Source organism: Penicillium robsamsonii (assembly GCF_028829455.1).
Source record: "Penicillium robsamsonii strain IBT 29466 chromosome Unknown utg000001l_segment0_segment0, whole genome shotgun sequence".
Lineage (NCBI taxonomy): Eukaryota > Fungi > Ascomycota > Eurotiomycetes > Eurotiales > Aspergillaceae > Penicillium > Penicillium robsamsonii.
This window is the reverse complement of record NW_026643219.1, coordinates 5,399,748-5,423,468: the sequence shown is the minus strand read 5'-3', so window position 1 is coordinate 5,423,468 and position 23,721 is coordinate 5,399,748. Positions and strand designations below refer to the sequence as shown.

The 23,721-nt window shown below is 49.5% G+C and overlaps 8 protein-coding genes across 8 annotated transcripts; 3 read left to right on the top strand and 5 right to left on the bottom strand.

Annotated features, from left to right (window-relative positions):
- Window positions 1-253: 253 nt before the first annotated feature.
- N7447_002125 (putative Na/H antiporter) lies at window positions 254-2,143 on the top strand (the record flags this gene model as incomplete). The annotated part of the gene is made up of 5 exons (XM_057226401.1): window positions 254-371; window positions 420-1,093; window positions 1,147-1,229; window positions 1,280-1,688; window positions 1,754-2,143. The coding sequence occupies 5 exons, from the start codon at window positions 254-256 to the stop codon at window positions 2,141-2,143; spliced, it is 1,674 nt and encodes a 557-aa protein (XP_057090417.1).
- A 1,033-nt stretch (window positions 2,144-3,176) lies between these two features.
- On the bottom strand, window positions 3,177-7,797 carry N7447_002124 (uncharacterized protein; the record flags this gene model as incomplete). The annotated part of the gene is made up of 3 exons (XM_057226400.1): window positions 3,177-3,341; window positions 3,401-3,589; window positions 3,646-7,797. 3 exons carry the CDS (start codon window positions 7,795-7,797, stop codon window positions 3,177-3,179), a joined length of 4,506 nt encoding a protein of 1,501 aa, XP_057090416.1.
- Window positions 7,798-8,273: 476 nt separating this feature from the next.
- On the top strand, window positions 8,274-8,840 carry N7447_002123 (uncharacterized protein; the record flags this gene model as incomplete). The annotated part of the gene is made up of 2 exons (XM_057226399.1): window positions 8,274-8,290; window positions 8,372-8,840. 2 exons carry the CDS (start codon window positions 8,274-8,276, stop codon window positions 8,838-8,840), a joined length of 486 nt encoding a protein of 161 aa, XP_057090415.1.
- Window positions 8,841-10,611: 1,771 nt separating this feature from the next.
- N7447_002122 (chitin synthase export chaperone) lies at window positions 10,612-11,945 on the bottom strand (the record flags this gene model as incomplete). The annotated part of the gene is made up of 7 exons (XM_057226398.1): window positions 10,612-10,893; window positions 10,946-11,279; window positions 11,331-11,424; window positions 11,482-11,569; window positions 11,650-11,740; window positions 11,817-11,852; window positions 11,916-11,945. 7 exons carry the CDS (start codon window positions 11,943-11,945, stop codon window positions 10,679-10,681), a joined length of 888 nt encoding a protein of 295 aa, XP_057090414.1. The 3' UTR covers window positions 10,612-10,678.
- An 833-nt stretch (window positions 11,946-12,778) lies between these two features.
- N7447_002121 (dienelactone hydrolase family protein) lies at window positions 12,779-13,915 on the bottom strand (the record flags this gene model as incomplete). The annotated part of the gene is made up of 6 exons (XM_057226397.1): window positions 12,779-12,933; window positions 12,996-13,107; window positions 13,176-13,427; window positions 13,526-13,677; window positions 13,739-13,822; window positions 13,912-13,915. 6 exons carry the CDS (start codon window positions 13,913-13,915, stop codon window positions 12,779-12,781), a joined length of 759 nt encoding a protein of 252 aa, XP_057090413.1.
- Window positions 13,916-14,456: 541 nt separating this feature from the next.
- Window positions 14,457-16,193, bottom strand: erg4 (c-24(28) sterol reductase; the record flags this gene model as incomplete). Its single annotated transcript, XM_057226396.1, has 4 exons — window positions 14,457-14,468; window positions 14,528-14,745; window positions 14,804-15,135; window positions 15,187-16,193. The coding sequence occupies 4 exons, from the start codon at window positions 16,191-16,193 to the stop codon at window positions 14,457-14,459; spliced, it is 1,569 nt and encodes a 522-aa protein (XP_057090412.1).
- An 890-nt stretch (window positions 16,194-17,083) lies between these two features.
- Window positions 17,084-19,249, bottom strand: N7447_002119 (RING-type E3 ubiquitin transferase MAG2; the record flags this gene model as incomplete). The annotated part of the gene is made up of 2 exons (XM_057226395.1): window positions 17,084-18,934; window positions 18,995-19,249. 2 exons carry the CDS (start codon window positions 19,247-19,249, stop codon window positions 17,084-17,086), a joined length of 2,106 nt encoding a protein of 701 aa, XP_057090411.1.
- Window positions 19,250-20,010: 761 nt separating this feature from the next.
- On the top strand, window positions 20,011-22,593 carry N7447_002118 (mRNA-binding ubiquitin-specific protease UBP3; the record flags this gene model as incomplete). Its single annotated transcript, XM_057226394.1, has 2 exons — window positions 20,011-20,526; window positions 20,584-22,593. The coding sequence occupies 2 exons, from the start codon at window positions 20,011-20,013 to the stop codon at window positions 22,591-22,593; spliced, it is 2,526 nt and encodes an 841-aa protein (XP_057090410.1).
- Between the last annotated feature and the right edge of the window lie 1,128 nt (window positions 22,594-23,721).

Sequence of the window (23,721 nt, the reverse complement as noted above, 5' to 3'; positions counted from 1 at the left end):
TAGGCTCCTACAAATGCTCCTTGCTTCCCAATACACCCAGATGATCTTGCCTAGAATCACCCAGGAAATTCGAACTATGATTCAATAACATTTGCTTGTACTTCAACCTTGACAATACAGACATTTATCTAAGACGCTAGATCTCACCGATCTGACTCTTTCGAATTCGACTTACTACTTTAGTTGACATATTTGGGCCTTTATCACACTTAGCTATAACCCAGAACATTTCAAGAGCATCGAGCAGATCAAAATGCCGACACTCGCCTTGATCAACTTCAACATCGTCTGCGCGACGCTTGGAGGTTTTATTTCCCTCTTCGGGCTAGTATCCTACCTTTGCAAGGAGAAGTTCTACCTATCCGAAGCATGTAAGTGTAATCTTCGGTGGGATCACCACATTTGCTAATAGGATATAGTAATCTCCCTGCTAGCCGGAGTATTATTCTCTCCCCATGCAGCCAATTTCATCCGACCAGAAGACTATGCACTTCACTCCGAAGAAAACCTCGAGGCAATCACTTTGCATTTTACCCGCCTAGTGCTAGGCGTGCAGCTAGTTCTAGCTGGAGTCCAACTCCCAAAGCGGTACCTGCAGATCGAATGGCGGAGCCTAGGGCTACTCCTTGGACCAGGCATGGCTGCCATGTGGATGTGCAGTAGCCTAGTGATCTGGGCCATGGTTCCAAACTTCAAGTTCCTCCATGCCCTGATCATCGGCGCATGCGTGACCCCGACCGATCCCGTTCTATCTAATTCCATTGTCAAGGGCAAATTTGCCGACAAGCATGTTCCCCGTGAGCTGCAGAGGATCATTATCGCTGAATCTGGCGCCAATGATGGCCTTGGCTACCCGTTCCTTTTCTTTGCGATTTATCTCGTCCAGTATACTGGGATGGGAGGCCAGAGCTATAGCGGTGGTGCGGGGAAGGCGATGGCACTGTGGTTTTATGAAACCTGGGTATATACCATTCTTTTGAGTGTGGTATACGGGACTCTGGTTGGTTGGATTGCGAGGAAGTTATTGCACTGGGCAGAGGAAAAGCGCTATGTTGACCGGGAGAGCTTTTTGGTGTTTGCCATTGCTCTTGCAGTGAGTCAACCCCAATGCTATAAAAAAGTTGCCTTTGCTGATATTTCAAATAGCTGTTTATTGTGGGAACCTGTGGTCTGATTGGGACAGATGATCTTCTTGCCTGTTTCATTGCTGGAAACGTATTCACACAAGAGTAGGTCATTCCGACGCGGGCTATGATATCACGAATGCTAACAGAGACAGTGACTGGTTCCGTCTTGAAACCATGGATGATTCTCTCCAACCGACAATCGACATGCTTCTCAACCTGTCTGTCTTCATGTGGTTCGGAGCAGTCTGCCCATGGTCATCCTTCCTGAACAACAGCGTGATTCCAATCCACCGGCTCATCTTCCTGGGAATATTGATCCTCCTAGTCCGCCGCCTCCCGATCGTCTTCGCCATGCACAAATGGATCCCTCAAATCGAGCTTGTCTCCCAGGCTGCATTCGTCGGCTTCTTCGGTCCCATCGGAGTGGGTGCTATCTTCTACCTATCAGTCAGCCTTGAATTCCTGCGTAAGATCCAAGTCGACGGCGAAGTCCCAGAAGACGTAAAGCAAATTATGGAGACCGTCCAGGTCGTGGTATGGTTCCTAGTAGTCTGCAGTATTGTGAGTTCTCTCCCGAAATAGCCAAATGCCCTTCTCCTTTTATTTATCCTCTGACCCAAACCTAGGTTGTGCATGGCCTCTCAGTCCCCATTGGAAAGGCCGGCTATAACCTTCCTGCAACCATCTCCAGCGTCATTAGCACCAGCGCATACGAGGGGCCCGAACCGGTCCCCATCTCAAACACCAGCCACACGCACAGCACGGCTACACCTCTCACAACGGGGGAGGATGCGAGTTACCGCAGCCGCAAGCGTGGGTTCCGGAGTGCAAACCTTCGCCCGCCATTCTTTGGCATTGCTGGTTCGGTGATCCGTCCTCGTTCGCCGTCCCACCAACCTGGCGTGGGTCAGCCTGATGAGCCGGAGAGACCTGTTCGCCTGGTTCAGCCTGATGAACCAGAGAGACCGGTTCATGTGGTTATCGATCAGACTAGAACCGGGGATAATAAGCCCTAGCCTTAGTTGCACCTGGGGATTTGATCGATTCAGGCGGCTATGCTGGGCTTTGATTGGATTCATCCAATTGCTTGATTAGCGGAGCAAGTGTTGCGTGGGTCATCAGATTTCCTGCTTTGATTGCCCATCTTAGACAGCATGCATAAGCATTTTGTTTCTGTGGTCTATTTCCACAGCATTATCGGGATTTTGCCTATGGGCCTGCATTTTTAGCCATCTCAGTATTGTGCTAACTTGGCTTTGTTTATATTGATTTATTTAAATGTGTACATAGTCAATAATCCCAAATATCTACCTAATTCTCTCGAATCATATTGATATCTTGAATTCCTTCATTTCTTTTGTGCTAGTATTACCACCGGCGACCAGTTGAAAATACAGCTCTTTGTGTTTCGATAGAGGCCACCTCTTGCGCGGTGCTAGAGAACAGCATATCATGGGCAAGATCTTGATGCCTTGAAGGATTTCACGGAGAGCCACCAAATAAGTGTTGCATAGTTGTATCAACTCCGGCCTAAAGCAACCAATAATATCAAGTGATATTGAGAATTGAGAGTTGAAAGCATCGATAGCTACTTAATTTTAGTGATTACATAGTCTCATAATAACGCCATGTCATATGGAAAACCGAGAGTACAAGAAATAGATACAAGAGAGACGCAAAGCGGTACAAGACCCACGCCATGCCCAGACCATAGAAGATCTCAGAAGAATAGCAAATACAGTGTGCATTGGTATCAAATGTGCCCGGACATCCGTTTTCCATGCCCTAACTAAAGGAAACTTCATAACCTCGTCAAGGTGTTTTTGACCTGATAACCAAGATAAACCGTTCCACCCATCCCGAGTAACCAGAGACCATATTCCCTGATCGAATTCATGTGTTTTTTTTTGGGTCATTCCTTCGATATCATTACACGTCATACTGAAAAGCAAAATGATAACGCCGTTGATGGGTCTGTATCGAAATCGTGAACTCATCGTGATTCCGAATTCATGAACTTGCAAAAAAGGGCGATAAATAAAACGCAGTTTAAGACAAGCTGGCGTGCAGTTCGCGGGCACGGCGAGCGAGGGGTGAAATAAGTCGCAGGATTGGGTCGTGCGGGTTGCGCTCAACGACTGACATGTACAGAGTATTGAGGCGCTGGCTCATGATATCCAGAATGCGAGGTGCGACTTCGCGGAGGTCGGTGTCCTAAAAGCAAGAGAGTTAGTGGACAAGTTACAAAGAGTTGAGATACAATAATAACATACCCTGGGGTTCACATTTTGGAGAACCACCTCGAGCCAATGCAGGCGCTGGCCAATGTTGGTTTGCATGGTAGTGGTGACAGCAACAGCCACGGAGAGCATGACGATGGCAGAAAGTCGGGACAAGTAGGTGGGAGATATGTGGACGAAGAAGTTGTCAAACAGGTCAGCTTGCTGGTTCGATTGGAGCCACTAGAAAATTTAATGTTAGTAGGAACATCGAAAATATGGAAGTGATTGAGACCAACCTTGATAGTGCCCTGCTCGAAGTGACCAGTATTGATAAGCTGCACAACATCCCCCATTTCGATTTCCTCGGGGGATCGCGCGACAGGGGAAGCGACAGGAACTGGGGCCTGGACCGAGATAACCTGAGGCTGCAGCACAGGCTGAGCCAACGGCTGCGGCATGCGCACGTGGTTCTCACTTGGTTGTCTACCCGAGGAGCGCTTGTTGACGTTCAAGATCTCGCGGTGGGAGTTCTCGTGCTGCGGGCTTTGGCTCTGCTGAATTTGGTGGCCCTGGTGCGCGGCCAGCAAAGAAACCGTCTTGGACAGGCCACGCAGGACTGCTGACATCTCCTCAATCTTTGCAGTATCACTCTGGCGCTGGGCCTCGTAATGGTTGATCTGCGCCTGGAAGTGGCGTTCCATATCCGACTCGACCTTCTTCGTGGTACGTGCTAAGCTCTCAATCATGGGGGAAATCGAAGACTGCATGACCCGGGTAACTTCCGCCTCAATGCGAGGCGCAAGCTTCTGTGCGACCGAATCGGAGACAGCCTTGACTACAGGTGGCTGCTGCATAGCATTGATTACAGCCTTGGGAAGAACCTGTCGCAACTCCTCATTCAACGCGCCTCCAAGCTGTTGCGAGACAGCACCGTTCAGTTGCTTGCTGACTGCTGTAGAAGTGGCATCAGCGATGGCAGGAATGACATCAGTTTGGATACTGGCTGAAACGATGCGCGCCAAGTTCTTCTCGACGTTGTCAGAGAGTGTGCTGGAGACCAGGCGCAACACTTGGTCTTGCTTGGCTGACGAGGCAGCATCCCAGCTGCGACGTTCATCGTCGAAGCGACGATGGAGGTTCTCAAACTCATGGCCAAGACTCTTGTTGAACTCGCTTGAAACACTGCCCTGCAGGGTCTGGATGTGTCTGTTGAAAGCTTCACCCGAGAAACCCAAACCAGGCACTGCGTGCTCGGCAGCCTGAGTTGCACCCATCGCCGCAGTAGAAGAGGCAAGAGTCTCGAATTCCTTAGTAGGGGCAGAGGGGACTGGCAGAGACTCGACACCGGTAGTGACCGATGGTTCCTTTGCCTTGGCAGCTTCAGCGGCGGCGGCAGCCTTCTTCTTCTTCTTCTTTTCAGACTTCTCAGCTACCACAGGTGCCGCTGCTGCCTCACTGGGCTCTTCCTTCTTCTTGGCTAACTTGATAGGCGAAGCGTTACGTGAAGGAGCAACTCCAGAAGCCAATTCTCCAATCTCTGGCTTTTTCACAGATTCCTTGGGACCAACGCGAGACTGGATGGAGGCTGTGTCGCCGTTGACGGATGGATCGTCGGTGGCGTATGTGGGGAAAGTTTGAAGATCGCTGATTTCAATCAAGCCGTGCTCCATTGCATCAACAGGGCGAATAACCTTGTTATCCGCAGTCCAGCCCAAATCCTCCTTCTTGATGTTCAAGCAGGTCACACCGCGCGAGTGCATAACATAAAGCTCGAACAGGGGGTTTTCCTCAGTGCCGCGCTTGTCAGTAGCGGACTTGGTGATAGGGAGAAGTTCCAAGCTTCTCAGCTGACCCTTGGAACCGAGAGAAATCTCCCGAATTCCACTCAAGCAAGCAGTAGACTCGGGCTTGGGTAGGGTGTTGTCCTTATCGTTGAGGTCTCGGATGTAGGCTGCCTGTGACATCTGAGGCAAATTGTACCGAGGAGCTGAAAGATGAGCAAAGTAGATAGAGTTACGAGTGGGATGTCCAACGACAATGACACCTGATGATGGGTGATAAGCCACGCTGCAGATGGCATCGGACTCGTTCTCGTGCGGGAACTTCAACTCCTGCACGGCCTTGCCTAGCCCAATATCCCAAAGCTGCAAGGTGTGATTTTGCTTGAGTCCAACCAAAACATAACGGAGCGCCATAGATCGCGAATAAGCGCGAAGCTTGTCGAGGAAGAGGACTGAAGTGGGCCAAGACTTTTCGGTTGGGGAGCCAGTGACAAAGGTAGTCAAGGGAACCCGGATCTCGGCAGGAGCAGGGCCTTCCACCAAGCTAGCGTCGTTCAGCATATCATTAATATCCCAGAAGCGCAGTCGGCCAGTCTTGTCCAAGGAGGCGATGACGGAATCGTCATCACTGAAAGCGAAGTCTTTGCCGGCTTTACCAGTAGAGATCTTCAAGGCACGCTCCTTGAAGAATTTCTCGGTGTTGACTGTACGCTGGGTACCAGAAACGCCGTAGACAGGGCTCATTGCTGCTTTTGGCGAAACAACGTAAATATTCTTGCCCCGACCAATGGCAAACAAGTTGGTGTGACGAGTGCTCCGTTTGGCCCGCGTTTTCAGCTGGCCACCGGAGGTATTCTCGTCTGAGGCCGGAAAAGGTGGGAAAATCAAGCTTTCGCTTTCCAAGGCATCCATATCAAAGAAATCCTTTCCAGAACGCGAGATCAAAGCCCAGTATACGGAGCCGCTGACTCCGATGCCGAGGATGGCCTGGACATCGGAGTCACCAGCCGCAGAAGGAGCTGTGCACAGGGCAACATTGAATACTCGATCACGGGTGGAACGGAACACCTGTCGGTCACTACCGTCATCCTGTCGAATGATTCTGATTCCACCCGTTTTAGCGAGCGCGTACACGATGTATTCGGATGTAGCCGCAGTCAACGAGCGGTCAAGCTGATCAAACTCCTTCTTCAGACGAGCAATATCCATGACATCGTCATCGCGGAAGGTAGTAAGTTTTCCAGACGTAGCTTTCACAGCAATAGAGATGAAGGGCCTCATTGGGAAGTTGTAAACAGAGACAACTCGTTCTTCTTCCTTTTCGGCGCTGTCTTCCGCGCTCTCCCAGCTGTCAGCCAGAGCCTCAGTGTTGTCAGTCGCCTTCGGGGCAATTGGAACCACTGAAGGTTCGGCATCCTTCACAAGCTCGTCAACCTGGGCTAAGCCTGCCGCTTCTATAGCTTCAGCAGCAGTCTCGCGCAGATGACTAGTGATCGAGGAAAGGAGTGCTTCAGAGGATTCCTCCTGGACAGTAGAAACAGCAGCCGGGGCTTCTGTTGCAGTCTGAGATCCGTCGCCACTGGGAGAGCGGTCAATTTCATCTAGGAGACGACCGGTGTCATGCACAGCGTCTTTCTGACCTTCATTCAAGATTGGAGACTGGGTCCTTTCCCTGGGGGCCGCAAGCTCGGGTGCCTGCAAAGGCTCCAGTTTAGCAGAAACATTGAGCTTTTGTTTCTGGGTGACTTCAACAGCTGGGCTCTGGAAGCCAGAGGTAGGCTGGGGAGACTTGTTAACAGGAGAGATAGCGGCCAATTGGTCAAATGGATTGACATAGGTGAACATTGAGTCCTTCGAGTTGGGCGATACGACCGTTTCCGGGTTCGCAGGCGCCTTAGGGCTCTCATCCACAACTTCCATGAAGACACTCTTGGCTGTCTGGTTCTGATGTTCATCAACGACGGGCGGCATATATGGCGCCTGTTGAGTTGAAGCCAGCGCCGGTGGTTCGGCGACAGCAGGACCTGGCTGAGAACGGTTGAGCAGGCGAAGTAACATATCCTGTGTGTTCTCATTGGGGCCCTCGGGCTGACCAGAGTGGAATGCCTGGGGAGGGCCAGCGGGCGCAGTCGCAGGGGCAGCAGGGGACGGTTGACCGAACAGAGTAGCAACTAAGTCAGACGCGGAAATATTTCGTCCATGCGACCCAGGAGCTCCCTGGACTGGCGGAGACTGCAAGTGGTCGGGAGCTGCAGCGGGGGCTTGCGGCTGAGGGGAAGCACCGGGACGCTGGCTGAATCTGAGAAGATTCAAAAGATCCACAGAGCCTGGGTTGGTGTGCTGCGGTTGCGGCTGCTGGGGCCATTCACCTCGCGGAGAAGGCATATTAGGGCTCAAGATATCAGAGCCCTGATGAGGGGGAGCATTCATTGGGGCAGGACTTTGGATAGTCGAGGATACTGATGGATGTTGGTAGCCATGCGACTGGGGATGAGGGTAGCTCTGGCCATCGTAAGGTTGCTGCTGCTGAGGGTGCGGCGGGAACAGACCGGGCTGGTAATAAGATTGGCGCTGGGCCTGAGGGTTATCCTGGCCAGGAGTGTTCGAAGGAGAAGGACGAGGCCGGATACTGGCCAAGAGAGCCTGGAGATCGGTGGGGGTGGACATTTCTGCCGTTACGCCGTGGTTATAGGCGACCACCGCCGATAGGATCCAAGCTTTGCAGAGCTCTCAGAAGCTCTCTTTCGAGAGGGACAGAGTATGAAATTGGAAATCAGAAAGGCTAGAAAAGGCGACAAAAGAACAAATCAGAGATAAGTGCGAGAAAAGAGAGATGGAATTGAAGAACGTGGTGAAGTAGAGAGGAAGGGCGAAGGAGAGAAGAACTCTCGGTAATATTGTTCCAGCCGTGGGTGTGGCTGAGGCTGCCGAGTTTGTGGCGGAAGGTGGCTAGTGTTATTTCTTGCCCGACTCGCGTCATTAGTGAATCGGATTACTTTTACTTCCTTTAGCCCACTTTCATTTGCCGGGCTCGAAGGTGGAGAGCTCGTTTAACTATCAGAATATTCTAATTATTTCCAACGACGTTTTTGTCCATTTGTCTACGCCCTTTCGGCAGAAGGCCAGCGCTCGCAAACCCCATCATGTTCTGTCTACGAAGGTAAGCAAGCAACCAGCAACCAGCAACCGGCAACCAGCAACCAGCAACAAAGTAGGCGATTGAGACTAACCCATACTGTAGCTGGCTGCCTCTTCTTTTCATCCCGACCAACGCCTCCCCGCTCTTCATCATCTCGTTTGTTGCCTTGACATACATCATCCACCGGCCATGTGTTTACTGCTCCGCATTACTCTTGATCCTCTTCGTCTCGTCATGTCATTGGTCAGACCGATGCATCTTTGACCTACGGAGTAATTGGTTTGCACCACGCTATACCTCAGAACCTGGCGATTATGCCCTTTCAGGCAACACAACCTCCGAAGCAACAGTGTCTGGCGAGGGTCTGACGGAATTTGTTTTTGATACTATGAACTCCACTGCTAAAGCCTTGGCTGGTGTTGCATTTGAAGGCGTCCAGCAACGACTTTCCCCCAATGGAATGGAGTCAAGGCCCAACGAGTGGACAGGAGTTGGGCTGGAGTGGATGCGCAGCCTCTTGGGGAGACGGGAGTGGACTCTTCCATGTGTTGATGTGAAAGTTCGACTATGAAGTATGCAAAAAGTCTTGATTTGGGATCCTTCCTCTGTTGATGTATTCAAACGAGCTTCTGATTTCATACATATTATTTACGACTCGTGTTTTTAGTTCATGTGCAGAAACCAATATCCTCACTTGAACACTTATGAACAACCATTGTACATAACCCATTCTATAGTAACGTGTCACTCATTGAATGACATTTTGTTAGAGATATAGATTCTCTTGCTGTTATAACTCAAGTGGTGGCAATATACGACATATTGCGATAATTGACTTGAAGGGGGAAGACACCATTTGGCCTTAGTCCAACCCAACACTTACCCAAATGTCCCTCATGCTAAGTTAAACACCCACACTGATAAAGACGCGAAGATTAGAAAGACAGCTATAATTCCTACGGAAATGCGACTGCTATATGCACTGAGGACTGACAGGAAGCTTGAACTAACACGAGCAACAACGATATCCCCAATTATCATGCGGCCGAGGGTTACATGGCGATTATCTAGAAGGAGGCTTATCGCCGCCATTATTTGAGACCGGACAGATCCGGAGTGCAACAAGCATATTGTTAAGCGTTGGATAACAAGCAACATATGAGCAGAGCTAGACCTAGGTCTTAGTTTTTGTTTTCAATGAAAGCCCGATGAACACAGAAGAATATACCTGACTCATGGAAGTTGTTAAACACTTCTGTGGAGCAACCGGATCGCCATTGGTAAGAGCATTAGCAATGCACGTAAGCTGGGCGGTCAAGTTAAAACAAGCAGCGACGCTACACGCCTCTGGGAGCTGCCGGACGATCTCTAGATTTTGTTGCCGAACTATATGTATGCCTCGTATTAGTACTAGCTTACCCGAATTGCATCCGAAGAATTGAGGCTATAGAAAGGGATATGTATAGGAGGTTTGGGTATGTGTATTATTGGCCACAGGAGCTATTCTTGCAGCCGAGGTCAACCCTGAGGCGAGGACGAGAGCAGTGATGTTGAAACGCATATTCGAGGCTGTTTGGAGATAATTGAAAACCGAAAACTGAAAGGGATAGCTTCAAATGTGATGTCTATTGTTATAAAGAGAAGGTTACGCCATCGTTGAATTATATAGCTGCTTATTAAATACACCAAAGCGTTAGAGTTGTTCGCAGCAAAAGAGATGGACGGTTAGTCCTCAGCATGAATGTCACATTGGTGGCCAGTTGGTGGATGGGCATATGGAGCGAAGTGTAAACTAGCTTGTCCAGGTGGTCACACTGGGTCGCATTAGAAGACTTGTCTTTCCCCAATTTCTGTATCGGGGTAAGTAGGTAGCATCGGATTTTACCTACCCAATATAAGAGACTTGAGGGGTGTTTACACAAAAGCTCTCCCATGACTGATTTGGCCTGGGAAGTGGGATCGGCTCCTTTAGTTAGAATTGAAGAACTTGGAAAGAGTGAGATAACTAAAGTCGATTATTTGACATGGGTTACACTAAGTACATGGCGAGGAGGTATCTGTCATAAAACAAAATAACGGATAAACGCCGACGGGAAAGAGGTCGATCAGTACTTGAACTGGCAGATCGAATCTCCCGCAAGTAAATTCATAAAACATAGTTGGGCTGAAACGAGTCATAACGCAAGGCATGATAACCACCGCAAAGGTAAGAGATGGCAGGTGAATCGTGAAACATGACTCAAAGAAATGGGGGTATCACAACGTCGATGATCCCAGTTCAAGATCCAGATTCGTAAACAAGCGTGAAGAGAATTTATGTATGGCTGGGGAATAATTAGAAGTTAAAATCCGCACGCAAGAAACTGACGAGGCAAAGTCATAGATAACGCAAATGGCATAATTATCAGATCAGTTGTAACCACCGCCACCCACGGGCAGAGGCCAGTCGTCTTCAGTGATACTGCTCCAGAAGGCCCAGACCCCAGAGACAGAAAGGAGGGTGAAGAGAGTTTCGAATAAAGCTCCATTGATCTTGCCATCCGAGGCCTGGCACAGGTGAGTACTGATCACATAATTGAAGACCTGACCAATTGCGAACAACAAGCCAGCGCCGGTGAGATACACTGTTACATCATTAGCATTGTGTTTATTTTGAGTCCCGCGTGGTGTGCTTACGCATCGGTCGGAACTCGCCCAGGACCCGGAGCACTAGTACGGCCTCCAGGAGGTAGAACATGACAAGGCAAACGAGTGGGAAGAGTTGATACAGAACATAGAGAGCGATGTTGCGATATGGTGGCTCCTGGCTTGACTGGAAACGGCCAGTCCAATCGAACCCGGTGTCCAAGGCAATATAGCCAGTCCCGATGAAGAGGGCGGCAGCAGACGCGCATATGAGACCGATGGAAGCTGCTGTACCGTCGTCCAGCAACTGAAAGCCGACAAATGCGTTCATGAGAAGGACCCAGCAAGTAGCAGTGATCGCGGCAATATGTACTGCAGAGAACCCCTAGATACATCTGTCAGCCGAGGCCTTGGGTGTGTCCTGTAGAAATCCTACCTTTCGGACTGCGTCGCTCAGCGGAAAGCCGCCCACTGTGAAGATCTCACATATCTCGATGATGATAAAACCGAGCAAAAACAATTGCATTTCCCTGCGCACACACCTCCATGTCAGTTGATATTCCATTGCGAATAAAGACATCCCATACCTCCGGCCGACGGCAGCGTGCTTCTTGTCCGATCTCCATATCATACCCACGGTCAAGATAATGGCAATGAAGGCCAATAGAATCGAACCTATCACAAATCAACAAATCAACAATCGTGCTCATATCATTTGTTCCCAATCGCATCGGCCTCGGCTTCGTAGATCGTACCTAGATTCCGAAGGTGTCTATCCCCACTGAGAGGAATGCCAGTCAGATCGCACGCGTGGAAGGCAGCAGTCGCCGTTTCATTGGTGAGAAGCTGTACGTGACGAAGTATATTGTCAGTTGACAATTCTTTGGAGCCATCTTAGGGGTTTCCAAACGATCTCACTCACATTGCAAACTGGTAGGGTTGAGTCGCGACAGAAGTTCTGTGACATCCATACGGGTCAGTATCTGTCTATTGAAGGGTCTTCAGGTCGATTTGCACTTACGTGAAAGTTCCCAAATTGAGTGGACCCCATTTTGGATTGAGGCGCGATTCAAACCAGAGGTGGAAAGGACGTGAGGCAATGTTGACAAAGAGAGTTCAAGATGGAGGACCAGTCTAGATAGTGAAACTAGGTTGAAATAGAAGAGAAATAAAATAGAGCTGAGCAAGGCACAGAACTGTGAGGGGAAAGTGATTCAAGATCCCCACGGGTTACTCGGGGGACTCCAGAGCTGGCGCTAGTGTGGCTTAGAGTGAAAAAAAGTCTTAGTTAGCTTCCAAGTTTTCGGGTTTAATATCCAAATGGAATCAAAACAATTATCTTTTGAACCCTAGGTATGATTTTTTGGGTCCAGTCACTAATAATAGTACACTCTTCCGCCTACGTAGCTAAGCACCATAATAGGATTGCTGTGTACTCTGGAGTGAGCATATAGGTTCTCTTCTGATCTTGTGGATACTTGCAGATCTCCCTAGTCCCAGTACTGATATTGTTTTCTTTCTTTTTTTTTTTCATATTGGGAATAAAGTGGTTTATCCTCGACCCTTGCTGAAGAGAGAAATATATGGTCGCCAGGTCGACCAGGTGGACGCCACAATTTAGTAAAGTTATACACAACATACGATCTTTTGATTTTTTCATTTATATGTTGAGATATGCGGTCATGTTTTGTGCCTGCAGTGCTGTACCGTTACTCTGTACCTCTACCGAGTTCAGACTATTCACATCGTAGATGTATACATATCCCTTAAGAGCTCGATCTAGTCCAGTTGGAAATTAATTGAGTTACGTCCAGTTTTAGCATATCCGCTTCTTCTGTACCGTACTCCATTCCATGTAGCTCGGCAATACTCGAACATTACTGCTTAACACACATCCTCAATCACCAATTTTTGCCCATCATGCTCGCCCAGATCCAGCTTCAAGGTGCGCCCAAACAGCTCAAGCAGCATCTCGAAGCAGACCTTTGTGATAGCTGGATCATACCGACCCTTGCTGAGCTCATCACGGATAAAGGCATCTAGATAGGTATTGTCAGCATATTTATGTTTGATGGTATTGGAAGAGATGTGTTCAACTCACGTTGCGCCCAAGCGACTTCATAGAACCCGAACAAGACGCCCTTATCATGCAGGGTCTTGCGGATGAGATCCCGGCCCTCCGGCGGGACATGGTTATCGTTTTTGCCGAAAATCTATAGATTACGTTTAGCAATTGACCTAAATGGAAACAATTTAAAAAAAAAAAAAAATGAAGACATACCATGAGCATCTCACCCTTGATGTCCCCGGCTCTCTCCAAACTATCATCATTCTTGCCCAGGGCAAGGGTCTTGCTGTGGATATCCGTGGCAAAGTAACACACGCTCGCCTTGACCCGGCTATCCAGCGCGCAACGATAGGCCAAATGGCCACCCAGACACATGCCCGTGGCACCGACTCGTCCGTTGCAAGTGGGTAGCGAGAGCAGATAATCCACGCTGAGACTAGCATCTTCGTCATAAGCGGCAAGTTTCTAATATACAGTTAGCCACAGAAATCAACTCAAGAATAACAGCCCAACATAGAACAAGAAGGAAACGCAAGTAAATGGAAGCTGTATATTTAACTTACCTTGCCAATCTTCCATGCATTCCCTTTGTCTGTGTCCTCTGCGTCATACTTTAGAGGTTCCGGACCAGTGAATTCATGGTAGCTCGAAGGAGCAGCACAGATGTAGCCCTGGCCTGCGATCTGGCGTGCAAAGCGTGCCACGGGGCCCGTTACTGCGGGTTCAGGATCTTTAGTTGAGGTGCTCGGGAATGATTGCAGTGAAGGGGCACGAACCTTGGTAGATCTCGCTGAAAACTACAACTCCGGGGAAGCGGGCGTTGGGGTAGCCTGGGATTGTTGGGTGGAAGACATAAATGCCTGGTAAGTTAGAATTGACATTATGAAGGAGCAATAGCTTTATAGAGGGGATAAATTGTGCTGTACGAGAGAGAACATAGTATACATACGCATCGTCCCCTGTCCATCCGCTTTAGTAGGGACGTCATGATAGGATTCTTGGATCAACATGGTTTTTTTTGTTTTGTTTTCAACGACAGAGAAATATATTGGAATATAATCGAGAAGTCAATTGAAAGATTAAGGCGCGAAAACATTATCGATAACACACGCGGGGCAGTCATGTGCTGATACTGGCGTCTCAACACTTTTATGTAGGCCTGCCTTTTAATGCAGGGGATCACGGATTGAATTATAAATAGCTAATTTCTTTACATCTGGATCAACTTGGGACTTTGAATTAATCGTCCGAGTCCAAAAAAAAAAGTGTAAAACCCATAGCGGTGGATTCCAGATAAGACCACCATAGGGATGGAACATCTTGCTTCATGATCGGTGCAGGTATTAATAATCTATTTGACATTTTTCTTATGCATATGATATGCCAAAATTGTTTGGCTGAAAGATGGTCTGGTTAGACCTAAAGAAAAATTCCCCTGGGCTCCCAATCACCGAGCCCCCAAAATGAGTCCCAAGGGAAAGCAGCGGACTGCGATTAGAAGACGTACTATAGCATACAAAGTTAGCCACAGGCGCTGAGAAAATATCCAAGATCAAGTTACTCACAGGAATGAACAGGTAAGGCACCTGGCGTTCGTATTCGAGCCAAGTCTCGCCGTACTTGGTACGACACCGCTGGATATCACGAAGAGCACGGTGACTGATCATGCAAGCGAAGAAGACAGGGTAGAACCAAGGGAACGGGCTTGAGAAGCCGGTAATCAAGCCCCAGTTCAGAGCGAAGTAAAGATCGCACGAGTAGTGAATCTTACGGGCCTTGCCATCTACATGGTTGTTAGTATATCGGAACCCGTATATTTTTGATATTTGGCATGAACTTACACCACCCATCCACGAGGATCTTTGAGCCATCGGCCGCGGTAAGAGTCTTGGGGTTCTCCAGTGTCTGCCAAGGAAGCTGGGGGAAGGTGTTGCGGGTTACCATGGTACCACGCTCCTGCTGGCGGAAACGGTTCTTCTGGCTGTTGGTGGTATCCCACACCCAGTACACAAACAGGTAGGCGACGAATAGGAAGGCAAGGAAGTAGCGGTTCCAGCGGTATTCAGCAGGGTCATGGTTAGCGAGGTAAATGGTGCAGTGGCAGTAGCTCAGAGGCACACCGGCCAAGTTCCAGAAAATCAGCATGAAACCCCACTTCTCGTAGTACATATCCCTGCAAAATGTTAGGATATAGTCTTGATTCTGGGGCAGGAGATACCCTTACCAGGTGGAAACAATGCACTCCTCACCCTTGGAGCAGGCATTGGCGTAAAGGTAATGAGCCATGACAAGGAACATAACCTCGCCAGACACATAACCATACATCTCCCATTGGCGGGCGGCGGCGCCCATAGACAGACCTAGCAGGATGTACCAGGGCAGGCGGACCTCGAAGAACATCTTGAAGTCGAGGATCTTGAACATGCGAGGGTTGAGCTCGGCACCCATGAAGAAGTCATAGATCGGGTAGCCAGTCATACGGTGCTCTGCGCCACGCGCCAAAGCCGAGAAGTAGGCAATGAAAGAGACAATATATCCAGACAGGATGGCAACGGTGAGCAAGGGGCCGAACTCATCAATGATGGTGTACAGCTTGAAGACCCCAGTTACGTGCGCAAGGAGTGCCAATGCAATACTGGTATAGAAAGACCACACGCCAGAGCAGTAATATGGCAGCTGCTTGCCACCCATGTGTGGCAGGGGGCGACCTGAAACCGTAACACCGGGAAGAAGCACGTAACAGACACCCTCGAAGATGAAGAAAACCCAGTAGATAGTCCATGCCTTGGCCGATGGGAAAGCACCGGTATAGACTAGATTGACCAAGTGTGCGAAAAAGTCGCCGTAACTCTCGTTCTCCGCGGGGCGAGGGAACTTGCCATCGTAGTAGGTAGCACCGATCCACATGTAGTACATAAGCATAGGGAATCCGATCATCATGGACAGCACACCCAAGGAGCCACCGAATTCAAAATGTCCGCTGTAATCCACCTTGGGGTCGAGGCCTTCCTCCCAACCGTCCACGATGCGCGATGCGGATTTGGGCTTAGGGGTGGTAGTCTTGCCATTGGCGACCTTCACCGGCGTATCATCCTCTTCAGTCTTGATTTTGCCTGAAGTACGACGACGGGAGGCGGACTTGGAGGCTTCATTCTCGCTACCATCGAAGACAGAACTGTTGCGGGTGGTGCGACGGCCACCGGGGGTCTCAATGAAGCCGGGGCGATCCATTTTTCTGGAGGAAGAAAGGATTCCAGATTAGCTTGACAACAGCCTACTATGTACAAGCCAAAAGTTCCGGGGATTTGGCAAGATATAACCCTGGAGAATTCAGGGTGCGGATACGTCGCAACTAAGATCCGGTGGAAACTACTCACTTGGGGGTTTTCCCCGTTTGAGAGCGGGTTAAAGTCATGGTCGCCTAATCGGAAGACCAAGGTTCCGACTGCAATTGAGGGTAAGGAGAGGAAGGGTAAAAAGGAGCGAGGGAAAAAACAAGAATGTCCTGAATGTTTACTCCGTGTACTAATTGATTACATAACCATTTCAATAATTTAAAACCTGCTTACACCTCCCACGTAAATTTAAGTCTATAAAAGGTAGTCATGTCCTTTGATAGAAGTGGAATATCTTAGTATGGTTTATATGTCGGCTAAAACGCAGAGAGAACTGGAGTATACAATACTATGATTTCCCTTGTTAAAAGGGATTACATATGTTTTTTCCCACTGTAACATTTCACGGCAATTTACTAGGAAATTAGTGGGCACTCGTTGTCAACTGCCTGTTTTGACGGAGTGCCAAGCGCCCAAGCTATATGCCCTGAGATCTAATATACAATTTACCCCTTATTACATCTCAGTAGATCACATGGGTCAATTTGTTTTATTTCTAATCATCCTAGACTCCTATTTCTACATTCTGTTCTTCTAGCCAAATGGATTATATTACGGTGTAAATAAATGTCATGTGTTTTATTTGAATAGTTACAATAGAATACAGGCAACTCTAGAACAGTTACTAAGACAACCCGAAGAATCAAGGGAATGGATCATATATGATATATAGTACGAGGTTGATGGGAATTGAGAACAGTGAAACAAACAAGGCTTGATCAAGACCTATGCTCCTCTCTGGCTGCTAGTGGCCATCAGTGTGATCTTGGTTTTGTTTTTTTTCTTTTTCTTACCCCCACTAGAAGATGGTCCAGAATTTAGACTCTGGTCTCCAGATGCTGTCTGAGCGAGCAGATCGGATTCCTGCTGGGCGAAGAGCTCATCCTCCCAGCCCTGCCGCCACCCGTCGCTATGTATAGCTCGTTGAGCCTCAAGGCTTGGTGACAGTGAGCCCACTGCTGTTGTGCCCCAAACAGTGCGGATACCTGGGGGACTGGTGGAAGGAGAAGCCAGTGCCCCAAATCCAGACGAGCGTGGAGGAGAGGCCGAGGAGGCGGTGGCGTTAAATAATGTAGGATCTGCATTGTGAGGAAGTGGTTGGAAGTCATGAGCAGAGAATGGAGCTTCACTGGCACTGGCACTTCCAATGCTTGGCCGCTTGCGCCGAGCGGCAGCCCACCGTTTGTCATCCTCTTCCTTCTCCGCGCGAATGCGATCCTTTTCTTCTCGGGCTTCTTTTTCCCGGTTACGCCTTCGTCGCCTATCAGTTTCTGCGCGGAAACGCCCCAAAACTTCGGGGACAACTACATCCCTCCAGTCGCACTCCAGGAAGCTAACCTCACATCCCTGCGGAAGATGCCCGAGGTACTTCACTCGCTTGCGAAGCTCATCATCCACGATGTGGCCTGTTGATATGTGCTCCACTCGTGGTAGGATGGTTGCAGGGAACAAAGAATATTCTCCAAATGCAGCCTTGAGGATACGAATATCCAAGGATGAGAGGTAGAACTGAGGCAACGCCTGATAAAAATGATATGATTGATCTGGCCCGGACGACTCTGGTGCTTGCTGGCTGCGGCCTTTCGCTTTAGCTTTGGCACTGGATTTGGAATCAAGATGGACTCCGTCTAGGGTTTCAGAGAGATGATCCGCTTCAGCTGATGTGGCAGACATCGCCGTAGAGTCTGTAGAAGAGCTATTGGCGGGCGTGGGTGCAATGGTGCGTTCCTTCACTGGCCGGACATCAGGCGGATTGCCAATGCCTCTCAGCTTCTCCTTGGCATCCATGATAGAGCCGATTGCTTTTCTGGTCCAAGTATTCTCATCACCAAAGAGAAGCTCGTCTTCGACTTCCTGCCTACGGAGGTCTTCGATCTCGGCATCATACTGAGCGGTCATATATTCTTCGCCACCTTTCATGATTCGAGCATAGTCGGCAACATCCGCCACATGATACCACGGAACATCCTCGCCTGGACCAAGTGTCTCAGATCCATCACGAGGCAGAGCAAGGGTGCTGCCCGACTCTCGCTTTACAAGTCTCAATACCACATCACCGCCTTCGACGGGAAGATCGCCTTCTTGGCCACGGAACCACCTCACAGGTCGAGTCTCGGAGATATACACGGAGTCCCAGCAGATAGGACATTTCTTCCAACGGTGCCGTTTTTCAGGGACTGTGTTATCATCGTCGGATGAGTGCATGTATCGGATAAGACATGGGAGGCAGAAGATGTGACCACACCGTGCCATTCGCGGTGCCACCGGGGTAGAAAGACAAATGGGGCAACTGGCAGCCTGTGTCTGGGCAGATACCAGTACTTGAAGGACCGAAGCCCAATCGAGATGAACATCGGCATTGGCTGCCTGAGCATGGAAATTTTGATTTGGCATCACAATAAACCGGTAATTCGCATGGACATAGCGCGATTTGTCCACTGTACCCGCTCCCCACGATGTATACCGTCGGATGTTGCGAGGAGGTGCTTGGTATTGCGGGCGAGGTGGAAGTGAAAAGTTCATCAAGTGAGTGATGGACGTCTGTCCCTTGCGGCTGGTGGTGGATTTCATGGCGGCCTAGATAATGCCTCCAGGGTCAGCAGGCAGCTCTTTAGGAAGATAGACCTGTGAACCCACCGATTCGTTGTACTCGTCATCATCCAATAACCGAGGTTTTCTTTGACGGTTATGCTGACTCTTCCGAGCTTGATTATTCCTTGGGGTGGCTGAAGTTTTCGATGGTACCACTGGCCGAGAACTCCCAGAACCTCCGACGCGCCTTTGAGAGCTGTTCTCCGCTGGAGCTGCTGAGTGGAATGGAGTGGATGAGGTTGTATTCGGAATGTTTACCGCTTTAGAAGGGGGCGGGTTCTGTCCTGTATTAGATGACATATCTTTGTAGTAATAGTCCTTCAATGGTGGAAACCCCAATAAATCAAACAAGGCAGAGAGACGAAACGAGCTAGGTTGGAAGATGAGGGGTTCTATGGGGACTGGATAAAGTCAACAACTGATAAGATGTCAATCAGCTAGCGGGCAGTAGATCCGTTGATCCACCATATGCTGAACAAGCCGGACAGGAAGAAGAGAATGAATGGCCTTAAAGGCCATGTAAGAATAGTAGTGAGGATCGAGGGACGGCCCTCAGGGTGCCAGTTGATGTCGTGCAGGGTCCAAATTCGCCCCTCTCCGGTTACAAATCGCAATGTCACGTGAACCAGCAACTCCCGACACCCAATTCGGTCTCGGTCCCCTTCAGCTTCATTTCGTTTGACGGTGAATCGAGGCCTCCTCCCTTATTTCTTTTTTTCTTTCCTTCTGCTCGCTCGCTTCTCATCCTCCACTTGCTAACTCTCTCCGCCTAGAGAGTTACTTGTACAGCGGTCTGCTTCTTTCTCTTGTTTCCTCACTCCGATCTGGTTTGCCAGTCTCCTTCCACCAATCCCAGCAATCCAACAGCTCTTTCAACGCAGTTCATCCTCCACTCCCATTCTCCAACATATCCAACAGCTCTTATTGAGGCCACGATGGCTGCCTAAATGCGCTAGCAGCTCTAGATTTTTCCTTTCTCTTGACTGCTATCGCGCATGGCACTCATTTGAGGCAACGCGTGACCGAACGTCAAGACAACTTCTTTTTCTAGCCAACTCAATATGAACCACCACCTTCCTGCCATGCCACATGGGCAGCTGCCCATGCCTCCTTCGAGGCGCCAGCAAGACTTCTCTTACAACGCCGCGCCTCCACACATGCGATCACCACAGTACATGGGATATCCTCCTCACATGAATGGCCACATGCCTCATCAACCATATTCATCGCAGCAATACCCTTACTGGTATCCACCATATGGACATATCCAGGGTCCTCCACGCCCATACCAGGCACCCTATGGACCGATGATTGTATCTTCTTATCCTCACTCGCAGCCTGTCATGGCGCCCACGCATATTCCTCATTCGATGCCCATGCATCAAAGAACTCCGACTCCACTGCAACCGATTATGTCGCCATCTGTCATGCACCCGTCGATCCAGCCAATTCAGCCCGAAATGCAGGAATACCCTGCTGTTCTACCTCACTCGGTCCAAGGATATCCCATCGCTTCTCCGCCACCACGATGGGAGCCACAGCCAAACCTGCCGCCGAAGCCCACTTTTGCCCCACCAGTAAGTGCTTACTCTCATCGCGAATCAAACATGAATATTTCCTAACTGTTAATCTAGATTCCTTGGCTTTCGGTTCCAGAGCAGCCCTTCCCGGCCAGAATCCCGCGCAGACGTCGCAAGGGCCGTGTCATGCAGTCATCAGTTGAGCTTCCCACCAAAGACACGCACATGGTCATCGAAGGAGATGAAAACGAAGAGACTCAGCCATCCTGCTCATCTACCCAAGAATCTTCGGAACCTCAAACACCAACCACCACCACATTCCAACCGTCTGATACAGACTCCACACAGCCCACCACTCCTTCGTCGGTTGCGAAATCACAATCACACTCGAAAAGCTCAAAGCCTGCTCCAGTTGTTCCAGTGGTGCCCAATGTGCCATCTACCCCACGTCGCCAAGCCAAAGATGGCAGTGTCGCATCTGGAACTCCTAAATCGACTGCACCTGCGACTCCTGCCCCGGTGGTAGAATTGGATAAAGTTCCTTCTGCTGAAACCAAGACAACTTCGCCTGTGCCAACTGCACCCAAATCTTGGGCTGATTTGGTCCGCTCAAAGGAGTCGGCGCGAGCAGCAAGTGCCGCTGCCGCCGCTGCTTTGGCCGAACCACACGGATTGCCTGCTCAGAAAAATAAATCCCTCGCAGACGTCCTGAGCAAGTTGGGAGAAGATGTCACTCAATACAGTGACAAGATCGCATTCCTTGAACCGCGAGGACTGGTCAACACTGGAAACATGTGCTACATGAACTCTGTGTTGCAAATTCTTGTTTCTTGTACCCCATTCTACCAATTCCTTGATCATCTTGGCCGTCGTGCTGCGCACACCTTCCACAGTGATCTTCCTTTGATCGATGCGATGATCATGTTCATGAAAGAATTCCGTGTTATTGACGCGGCCACTTCCGAAGACCAACTTCGCCTCAGATTGAAGCCCAATGAGCTTGAGCAATATGGCGACTCTTTCGTTCCTGAATTTGTTTATGAGATGGTTCGACAGCTGCCACGATTCAGGGACATGCGGCGCGGGCATCAACAGGACGCTCAAGAGTTCTTAGGCTTCCTTCTTGAGGAGATGCACGAGGAGTGCGCTCGCGCCGAAGCGCACACCGCAGCGAAGGAAGGAAGCGATTCTTCTGTCGATGGCTGGTTGGAAGTTGGCCACAAGCAAAAAGCAGCGACCACCCAACTGTCTGGCTCTCTTGCTGCTGAGTCGCCGGTCACCAGAATCTTTGGGGGAAAGCTTCGGTCAGAATTCAAGGTACCTGGCAACAAGACTTCTGTCACGTTGGAACCCTATCAACCTTTGCAACTCGACATTGGATCGCATGACGTTCACAACATTCTCGATGCGCTCAAGGGAATGACAAAGCCAGAAAGCATCCAGGGTGATTTCAACTCGTCACGCGGACCGAACATCACCGCGACCAAACAGATCTTCATTGAGACCTTGCCCCCTGTCCTCATTCTTCATCTCAAGCGCTTCCAGTACGACAGTGTTACAGGTGCCACTCAGAAGATTTGGAAGAAGGTTGGATATCCTTTAGACCTGGAGCTTCCACGGGAGGTTTTCCCAGCTCATCGGCGTAACGCCATGGCAGCCAATGGAGGTCCCCCCAAGTACCGCCTCATGGGTGTGATTTACCACCACGGTAAGAACGCCAGCGGTGGCCACTACACGGTCGATGTTCGACGACAGGAAGGCTTGGAATGGATCCGCATGGATGACACTGCCATCCGTCGCGTCCGCAGTGAGGAAGTGGCGGAAGCTGGTGGTGAGGAAGACCCTAAGGTTCTTGCTGCCGCTCTTGAGCAGCACAAGCATGGCAAGATCCCGAACGGCAATATTTTCGACCATATCGATCAGGATGACATGGATTTGACCGACAGCGACAAGGGCTGGAGCCAGGTCAATGGCAATGGTGCCAACGGACATGCAAGCAAGAAATCAGTGAACGGTGTCACTCCACCCCCCGCCGCTCCCTCTGGGGTCCGAACCCCACTGGGCCGCTATGGCTCTCGTGACAACAAAGTTGCCTATCTATTGTTCTACCAGCGAATGGATTGAGGGTTCTCACCCCAAAAGCTTCGCCATTAGGCTGGGCGTTCGTTCTTCAACGACACGTTGAAAAAGCATCGTACCCACTACGTTCTGTGAACACATCGAGTTTTGTGTCTTCCATAAAGTCATGCATTTTGATCCTCACCTCAGGGATTATCTGCCGCCTGTATCGACAGGTCATACATAACATCTATCAACCTCGGCGAGCTCGTTCCATTTTTGTGTTTATAGTTCGCCTCTGCACATGAAACACCGTTCACAATGAAGCCGTCTGGAGAGAGGAACACAACCTAGGGCACGGCGGTCCCTGATCATCTACCTCTCTCTCCCCAAAGGCTCATTAACATATCTCACCTTTGCTTCACAAAAGCATCTACCTGAACTCCGTTTTGACCTTTTTCTTTTTGCTGTTTTTGCTCTTTTCTTCCAATGTAACGAACCCAAACACTTCACCGCCCATTGTCTTTTGAGCCAATTGTTTTTTTTTTTCGTCTACCTTTGGGCTGTATCTTATGGGATGTCGACCGCGGTTTATACCCCTTTCCGTTTTCTCATGGATACATCGTTCAAACTGATCTTGGCCCTATCGCACACGAGCAGGCCGAAAAGAATGGCTCTCCTTGAGCTGTTCCTACCAAATTCTTTTTTTTTCGTGTACTTTGCCATGTCATTCGACATCTGGCGAGGATATAGGAGATCCTGTGACGAAGTCACGAATTTCCTTGTCTTGATCTTGATTGCTTTGTCTGCATAGAAGGCGGGTGTTGAAGAGAGCTGGGGTTGTTCAGCCTGGGGCGTCGGGGATGTTTCTTGCTCGTGTTAGGAAGAGGAGGGATGTTAATGGTGCAGACCACAGTAGGTTGGAGGTTTGAAGGAGAGGCTACAGGTCGGGATATCTGAATTGCGCGAGAACGCAGAATACCAGGTGTGGTATATCAAAAAGCCTGTTTTTACCAAAAAAAATTTCAAAGGAAGTTTATCTCAAGAGTGTATTGCTGTAACACGTAGTTTATGTACAAGGGTAGACGGCTGCGTATGCGGCCTTGTGGTATATTTTTTGTAGTCTTTCTAGTAGTCTTTTTTAGTGGTCTCAGATATTCTGGAAAATGCGGAAGCAAAAGCACTTTTCTATGT